The sequence below is a fragment of the Thamnophis sirtalis genome, unplaced genomic scaffold, assembly GCF_051295495.1.
Source record: "Thamnophis sirtalis isolate CommonGarterSnake01/CBP01778 unplaced genomic scaffold, rThaSir2_p1.2 scaffold_5, whole genome shotgun sequence".
NCBI classification, from domain to species: Eukaryota; Metazoa; Chordata; class Lepidosauria; order Squamata; family Natricidae; genus Thamnophis; species Thamnophis sirtalis.
The window spans coordinates 24,649,759-24,659,049 of NW_028261385.1; the positions used below are offsets into that span (position 1 = coordinate 24,649,759).

The 9,291-nt window shown below is 37.9% G+C and overlaps 1 protein-coding gene across 1 annotated transcript in view; it reads left to right on the forward strand.

The window, feature by feature from the left end:
- NNT (nicotinamide nucleotide transhydrogenase) overlaps positions 1–9,082 on the forward strand; it is a 70,869-nt gene extending 61,787 nt beyond the window's left edge. The window contains exons 20-22 of the mRNA XM_087715470.1: positions 4,230–4,348; positions 5,600–5,715; positions 6,957–9,082. Of these exons, the coding sequence (XP_087571596.1) occupies positions 4,230–4,348; positions 5,600–5,715; positions 6,957–7,106 (385 nt within the window). The 3' untranslated portion in view covers positions 7,107–9,082. The remainder of the gene's footprint in view (positions 1–4,229; positions 4,349–5,599; positions 5,716–6,956) is intronic.
- The last annotated feature ends 209 nt before the right edge of the window (positions 9,083–9,291 follow it).

Sequence of the window (9,291 nt, forward strand, 5' to 3'; positions counted from 1 at the left end):
ACAACTGGCCGCTGTGATACAATTGTATAATAATAATAATAGGCTAACTTGTATTTCCCAATTCCATGAAATTGGAGAAGTAACACTGGCCTGTTTTGGATGTAATGATAAACCATAGTTTAGCATTAAGGGAATAAGATTTTGAGTCTGTGGATTTATCATCCTTTCCAACCTTAGCATTACTGTAAAATTCAGAGGATTCACTTACTTAAAATAATAGCAGTTTTAGTAACTGTGATTAATCTTTGCTAGTTTCACTAAACCATAGTTTAAAATAAGCAGAACCTCTATTTTGGACATTAGTTTAACTATTGTTTAAGAATCTTTGTCACTTGAAGATGTGTGGACTTCAACTCCCAGAATTCCCCAGCCAGCCATGCTTGGGGATGGTTGGGAAATATTTATTTCAACCAAGCTTACTTGACTCCTTGTGACTGTTTAGTTACAGCCAATCCCCCCCCCCCCCCGAAACCTGACCATATTGCTGATCAGAATGAGTTTTGCTGTGGCTTCCTTATCACTGGAAGTGGCTATTGTTCTTGATAACATCTAGCTGGCATAGTGGACTTTCCTCTATACTGAATAGAAGGAAAGCCCAGTTTGTGTGCACAAGTTTATCCTGTTGGCATGCAGCCAGATTCATTATTACATAAAGCTGGAAAAAATACGCAGTGATTATTGGCACAATGCAAGCTCATGTGTCTAACTTATCCCAGAACTTGTTTGCTATAATTTCATTAATAATCCATGTGCAAATAACTGTTGTAGCTTTTGCCAAATTTCTGGAGACACAAGTGATGCTAGTAAGCTACATCTGCTTGATGTCTAGGTTTTTTTCCCCATAACATTTTTGAGCTTTATGAAGAGTTTTATATGTTCGTTGCATCATATACTGTCACACTCCTGATCATCCCAGAATGCACTTTCTCTTTCCATTCTGTGTTTGAACTCTCTTGCCAGCTTTCCTGGAAACACTCTTTTTATGCTTTATCAGGAATACAATGTCTATTAAAAAAAAACCCTAAGAACATACTATCCATGCAAGGCTTCTCTGGAAAACATGACTTCGAAGTCAAGGCATTGTAAAGAATGGATGGGCAGTCTCCTGGAGGACAATTTTAAAAGGCTTGTTTAAAATTATTTGAGCTTTTGTTGGAAATGATTGATCAAATGTTGTAACACCTGTTTCAGGCCTTAGTTTGTTGGGAAATCTTGCTGCCAAAGTTTGGCATACGTGGTTAGAAAGGACTGGCAAAAAAAAAGGATGTTCAAGGGGTCACATATGATGATGTAACTTCAGTTTTTCCACCCTTGCTTTAAAGGGAAATATAAGAGTTGCGTATTTGTAATCTACAGTGCAGAGAACAGAATTGTGAAGGCAGTAGCGGTAGTCTTCATAAGTAGAAGTAGAACTTTGAAGAAACAATATTGACCCTTTTTGATTTTGGGAAGACTCCTGAGAACAATAATAATATAGCTAAGAAAAGAAACAAATGGATCATTGAACAAATCATTGTTAACACTTGAGGCACAAATAATTGAGCTGAAATAATCCTACTTTGGGCACATTATGTAAAGAGTTGAAAAGTCTAGCTCTCTTGAGAAATCTTTCATGCTAAGAAAGATAAAAGAATGATAGCGGCAAGGTGGATAGACTTGATTACAGTGGTCATTGGTGCAATGTTGAAAGACCTGAAGAGTGGGATTGGGGACAAATCAATTTGGAGATCTATGTTTATGGCTACTAAGAGTTGACACCACCTTGATGGCACAATTAAAAGCTGAAACTTTTAAAGACTTGATCCGGTCCTTGATAATAGAGGCAAATCTGAATGAAATATAATCTATTATAGATGACACTGTTACAGAAGATACTGACAATCTCCTTGTTTCTCAAGACTAGTGTGGAAGCCCGATTTAGAAGCTTGCCATTGACCTATTGTTCAGGAACATCTTTATTGGACTCACTGGGTTTCTCTTGGCTGAACTTCAACAGTTCAAGTAAACAAAAACTCCTGTGCCCTGGAAAAAAAAATGCAGTTGCTTTTGAAAGCTTGATAGCTCTCAATTTGCAGATGTGTATATTCTTTCAAAATATTTGGCAGGATTTCAAGAAAGAGTATGTTGCTTTCAGAATCGCTAATAGTGTATAAAATCCAAATATGCGCCATAATTAAAAACTGTTTAAATATATAATGTTATTAGTTGCCTGAATTCTAATATAGTTCAGTGCAGAAATTCTGAAAACTCTTGCACTTCACTGTTTTCTGGAAAGAATCAGAATTGTTTCACATGGCTTGAGTTACTTAGTGGCTGGCTGAAACTTTAAGCTCCTTAATATTTTGCCCTATTTGTTCCGCTGTTGTATATCTGATTCTACATCTGGTCTTCGGTAGAATGATAGCAGATATTTCCTCTCCCCCCCACCTCGGCCTTTCTCTCTCTCATGGTCTCTGTGCAGTTTTCAAATGGATTTTGGGTATTTTGGGTAAGCAAAATGTCCATCATCCTTAGTGGCTATTTTACTTCATTCAAAGTTTTAAGTGCTTATGAAGATAGTTGTGGCATCCGTACATTTTGATCCGTAAGGCAACTGAAAAAGGATCTCAATTGGAAACATAACATAATAAATAAGGCATTCGTTTAACAAGGTCATGAACAATTAGAAAACAGAAAATACTCACAGAGGTAGGGCTCAGTCTGTGACTATAATGCAGTCTGCCCATTATGGTTGTAAATTCTGGTGGTCATTAAGTGAGACATCCATATGATCAACTTGCTTAAGGACCATAATCTCTGCTTTCTCCCTTGTGGTCATTAAGCAGAGCATGGGGGCCTCAGAAGATGGGGGTAGGCCTTGGGAGGCCTGGCAAAGGACCTGGCCATACTGCAGCACCTCTCCCCGCTCCCCCAACCTGTGAGGCACCCCATGCTTCACTTCCTGTCCCACTGAAGCCCACACCCTTGGGTCTACCTCTCACCTGGCTGTGTCCCTGCAGACCTTGGATTTCCTTCCTGACTCACTGGATCGCACAACTCCTTCCTTGATCCACTAATCTTTTCCAAAGATCGCCTTCTGGAACAAGAAATGACCAATTTAACATGTGGTCTTCTTATACGGAGGCCATAGGGTGCCGTCCTGGAAGTGAGCATCATTTTTGGGAGCAGCTGCAATTCACAGATTGCGAGAATCAAAGCTACTTTCAAAATGGCAACCGCTTCCAGAAGGGCAGCATGCAGCCTCTGTATATAGGAAAGCTTGGCAGATCGGCAGCTTCTTTTTCCCAAATACGATTTTCAGAAAAGGTAAATGAAGCGAGATGTAATGGGGGCATGGAGGAGGGAATGACATCCTGTGGAATAGGAAGCAACCCCAAGGCCTATAGGGACTCGGTTGGGTGAGGTGGTAGGCCCAAGAGACCCAAAGGGATGGGGTATTTGGGAAGATAAGTGGGAGAAGCTGGCTGCAGCATCCTTGTAAGGCCAGGCTGATTGCCAAATGCTCAAATTTTGTTAATGTGACCATGTGACCAGCTGCCATAACTTAAGGTACATGTCATAAGTCCCTTTGTTCTGCCTCATTATAATTTCAAACAGTCGCTGAATGAACACTTGTAAGACAAAAACTGCCTATATTTGAAACAACCTGGAAGCTTCATACTCGCACTAAAAAGCAAATCCCCTTTTCTCAAGTGACTCATTCTCGATGCCAATGTTTATTTATTCTAATATGATATTCCGCTAACCAAAAGAGATATAATCTATAGCCCCAAAGGCTACACAAAAATCCAAAGCTTTAGGCATATGTTTCTCTGAACTCCTTCAAAAGCTTTCTTTAAAATATAATTCTTTACACAACAGGAAAAGGTATACTAATTTCATTAAGAATAATATTACTTGTTTCTATTAATCGAATTTAAGCTTCATCAGATTTAATACTTGCTGTAATCTTGCACAGTTTTTGGATTATGCCCTTCTGTATACCATTCAAAGGCCAAATGAGAGAGAGGGAGGGAGAGGGAGTATGATCAATTACATCTTTGGTAACTATATTGAACTATTGAACTCTACTTGGATGTGACATTGAATAAATAATTTTCTCATCTCTATAAACTGTGAATTTATACTGGGAAAATTTGCTGTGCTAATGATTAACAAAATGGTTAACACACGTATGATGTCTTTTACATATCCAGTAAATGAGTACACCAATTCTTTCACCATCTTAGGTTTGGCATTCATCCTGTGGCAGGTCGTATGCCTGGACAACTGAATGTACTGCTTGCAGAAGCTGGTGTACCATATGACATTGTTCTAGAAATGGATGAAATTAATGAAGATTTTCCAGGTGAGAGAAAGATGATAACTTTGTTGCTCTAAATGATTTGATTTTTTCTAAAAAGTAGTCGAATATTATACTAGTTAGTATACACTAACTAGTAAGTGCATTATTATAAGAAGTAATAATAATAATTCCAAAAGACACTTTACTTGCAACAGCTTACATCCTGAGATGCTACTTTTAGCACCATTAAACAACATCTTTAAGAACCGTGATGGTGTGTAGTGGTTAGAATGCAGTATTGCAGGCTAACTCTGCCGACTGCCAGCAGTTTGATTTTCACCAGCTCATGGTTGACTAAGCCTTCCATCCTTCCGAGGTTGGTAAAATGAGGACCCAGATTGTTGGGGGCAATATGCTGATGCTATAAACCACATAGAGAGGTCTGTAAAGCACTGTGGAGCAGTATATAAGTCTAAGTGCTATTGCTATCTGCCTATCCCAGGTCTTGGGAAGGATGTATGTATACTAATAGGGACCTTGAATCCAATCTCAAAACTTCTGGAGTGCTGCTTGAAAATCACCATGAGTCAATTGCAAGAGGCAGTTTTACTTGGAACTGATGTTAGGAGTGTAAACCTGCTACAGTCAAATTTGAATTCTGTTGACTTAATCAATAAATACGTCTATGATGTCTTCTTAGGAACACTGCAAACAAATTTTCCTTTGCCTTTTTCTGGATTTTTGTGTGTTTAAATCTAACATGATGTTGAGATTTCCTGACAACTTCCCATCCAAATACAAGCCATATCTAAACTGCTTAGTTTTGGGGAATATGCCAAAGTCAATTAAGATTACAACCTAATAACAATACAAACATAAAAGACAAATAAGCAACACTCATTAATCAGAACATTTTTAAACAAGCAAGACCTCTTAAGAACTTAAATTCTGCCTAACTTAGTTCTCCAACCTTTGACAAATAGTGGTGTTGAAACTAGTGTAGCTCCCTTAGCAGAAAATTGCATTGGGAGCAATGATCAAGAAAGTTTGCTCTTGTACACCCCAACAACTAACCTAAATAATAGTAGTTTGAAGGTAGTACTCACTACTAAAACAGCTATTCTTTATATCAAAGTTTTGCAACTTGAAGAAACAACAAGTTTTAGGGTGTGCCAATAAAACTTGCCAACTTATAGTTCTTAGTGGGGTGAAGATTTCAGTTTAAGAGAGATCTAACCCAAAATTTGTTACTAATAATAACTGGAGTTCTAGTCATTAATTAATATGTGTTTTTTCCTTGTATTTTTATTGTAGAAACGGATCTGGTCCTTGTCATTGGAGCTAATGACACAGTTAATTCTGCTGCCCAAGAAGATCCAAATTCTATCATTGCTGGAATGCCTGTTCTTGAAGTTTGGAAGGCAAAGCAGGTGAGTGACAAAATATTGTAATAGAAATTGTTCTGTATGCAGACATAGGCAGGCAGGTACTGAGACGAGGCAGGTTGAACAGTAACAAACAATTTTTATTCTAACAAGTTAACAAGGCAAGTGCAAGTCAACTCTTGAAATGGCAACAACAACATTTGCCATCTGACAGCTCTTTATATAGGAGTTGTCAGACGGCTGGGCCAATAGAAAGGCTGCATTCTCCCGATGTCTGGCTGCTTGTGTCTTAGCCACCGAGGAGCAGCCGGCAGCCGGCAATGTCTTTGGGCAGTGCCGTAGTCCCAAGGACTTAACAGAAATCCCGTGCCTTATTGATTTCTTTAAAGTCATTTACATATTTAGAAATCTGCTAATATCCCACAGCTCTTCTTCTTTTCTTTGAACAGCTTAACTAAAAAATGCTAATAAGTGTAGATGAGTACCTAAGATGATAAGGAAAAGAACACAATTATTTGAAAATTATCTGCTGGAGGCAGTGCCATTAGCACCCCTCCCCCCACCTATTTTCTAAACCCTTCTGCCTTTTGGAAAGGCCTTAAAACCTGACTTTGCCAGTTGGCCTGGGGCTCTCATGGGTACATACCAGTGGTGGGTTGCAGGCAGTACAGTACTGGTATGGGTGTACCGGTACCCGGTATACGGGTACCGTTCCGTTACGGTGCTCCGGAGGGCCCACCCACCCGCCCTAGTTCCTTACTGTCTTTTGAAGCTGTTGGCTCATCTGTGTACGTGTATGGCGTGTACAGTGCCTGCACGACACTCCGCCGAGCAGCTGGAGCATAGCAGAGCCTTGCGGAAGCGTAGTTTCCAGCTACAACGTATGCACGGGTGTGCAAGTGGGTGACGCCGGGGCCATTCCAACCGTACTGGTTGCAACGGAATCCTGAACACACCATTGGTGCATACTACACTGGAGATGGTTGGTGAAGTGATAGAAGGATAAAAGCCCACCCCTGCAACATTTTGTCCTCTTGGTTTTTTAGCCTTTGCTTAATTGTTGTTAATTTTAATATTTTTAATATTTATGTTTTTATGGCATTGTAAGACACCCCAGAGTCAGATTAGTTAGTGAAATGGACGGCATACAAATTTAATAAACAAATAACAGACTTCTACAAACCTGACATATTCATTTATCTCTTTCCTAATGTAGATTATATGAGTGTAAACTTTACAGTGCCTGTAAAGATGCTGTAAATATAACAGACAAGTTCTTGTTTCAGGTGATTGTTATGAAGCGATCTCTGGGTGTTGGATATGCAGCAGTGGACAACCCCATCTTTTACAAGCCCAACACTGCCATGCTTCTAGGAGATGCTAAGAAGACTTGCGATGGTCTGCAGGCCAAAATGAGGGAGTTCTGCCCAAATTAAATATTAAAATGTACTCTTCGGCCAGTATGAACAAAACAAAACAAAAACAAAAACTAAAAAGTGTTATGTATCAACTTTAAAAGATAAAGGTTAGCAAGTGTTTTTGAAATGAAGATCTTTTAAAAAAAGAGGAACATTAAGGTCCAGAAATGCAGTGATTTTTTTTACAAAAGAGCAGGAAAATCAAAGAAAAGAAAAGCATTGAAACACTGAAGTGGACATTCTTGAGCAATCAGAACCCGGAATACATACAGCTGAATGCAGTCTATTTTAGAGGAATTTTCTTTTGGCAACCACAATTTAACACAATGAGACTCAGGAATTTGGAGAATCTCTCTCTTTTATGTGACATAAGATATAAGGGAAACAACCATTAAAAGTTCTGTGGCTCCAGAATTTGTTAATGATTCCCAGTGAACAATTTGCTAATCAAACTGAACTGGATATTGGTCAACCCCACTACATAAACCAGACTTGGAAATCAGCTCCCCAGGAAGACTACTTTTATTGAGATTGGCTGTAATAACAGAATCTTGTGTATCTGATTATGCTGTACCTCCTCTTCCTTCTTTACTTCAGTGAATTAGGGAGGCATCTGCCTGAGCCACTTTTGAATGTTATCTTCTTGTTCTGGACTTAAAAAAATTGCATCAATCCCTTTTCTTAAGTAATGGTTTCTCCATCAAAGCCATCTTCCTTATTTTCTACAGTATTTTATGAGCCTTTATTTACATTATTCTAAACAGAAATGATGATGATGATGATGATGATGATGATGATGGTAGTTATGAAGATGATGATGGCCATTTTTGAAATTCATTTTGATACATTCATAGTGCATTTTAATGCATTTACAGAAACTGTCCAACATTTTCTGAGTGTATAAAATGAAATTTCAGACTCTTGGAAATACCTGTTAAATTCATAATTTATTTGGACAGATACGTTAAACCAGTCAGCTTTGAGAAACACACCCAGGTACACAATCTCTCACACAAAATTCAGATGACTGGTCTTCCTTTTATTTTAAACAAGACAACTGTTGAAGCTTCAGTATAGTGGTAAATAGACTGTTTTTAGTGGCTTCCAGAGCAGTCTTGAATATGTTTAGTGCACTTGAGTGAAACTCAGATGTTTAATTAAATGAAATGAATTTGTCATGTTTGCATAATGATGTAGCAAGCATCTGTAGTGACAGAGGCAAAATAAATAGCTGTAACTGTGTTAGAAAGCCTTAACATCTGGGCAAAACAGCTTACTATGAAGTGAGTGAAATTTAGCCCAACTTGACTGTTTATAAATCCTGATTTTTATCGTTGGGCTTATGACCTCTTAATTTAATAGCAGATGAAAATTATACCCATTTAGCTACCTCCTGTCTCCGTGTGTTGAGCTTCCTCTATCTGGAATATCAACTTAGAACAGTTAACTAAATCCAGTTTGAGCTTCCAGATCCATGGATCAAGAGAAAATAAATGTTTTTAATGAAATTCCATTTAGTAGGACTTTTTAGTAGGACTTTACAGAAAAAAGCACTCAGCTAGATGATGTTCAGTGTTTCTCTTTTTTAATTCTGTCCTTTTTTAGCTGTTTAGCAAAAACGTAATAGTGAAACACCAGTAGATTATTCTGCTGTATAAGGAAACTTGAGCCACAACAGGGCAGCTCTGTTTTAGCAAGATTTGTTTTTGGGACCTTAAATTTCCTTGCGTTGGTGCTATACATTTCTGTGTACAGCCTGCATGCAAATGTGACCAAGAAGAGCAACGGTGAAGATAGCGTTGAATTGTTTAATCTGCCTTAAAGCTGTAGCCTTTGTCTTGTTTTAATATATTATTTTAATTTGAAGATACGCAAACCATTTCTAAGAAAATGCAAATGACAATTGCCAATGTTAGAATTGTGTTTATATTATGTAACAGGAGAGAATTATTTAAATAAAATAATAAAGTGAACAAAATATCTATTCTGCAAAATGTTCTGACTGCCTGATTATTTTCTCAAATAGAGGTGTAGATTTTAGTGGACACCAAGGGTTAATTTCTACACATTTATTTATCGTACGGCATAATATACATGAACTTATAGTATATATTAACATTTCACCTAAATTAAAAACATAGTAAAAATGAATGTTAAAAAGATCTATATTCAGATACCAATGTCTAGGCCAGGCCTGTCAAAT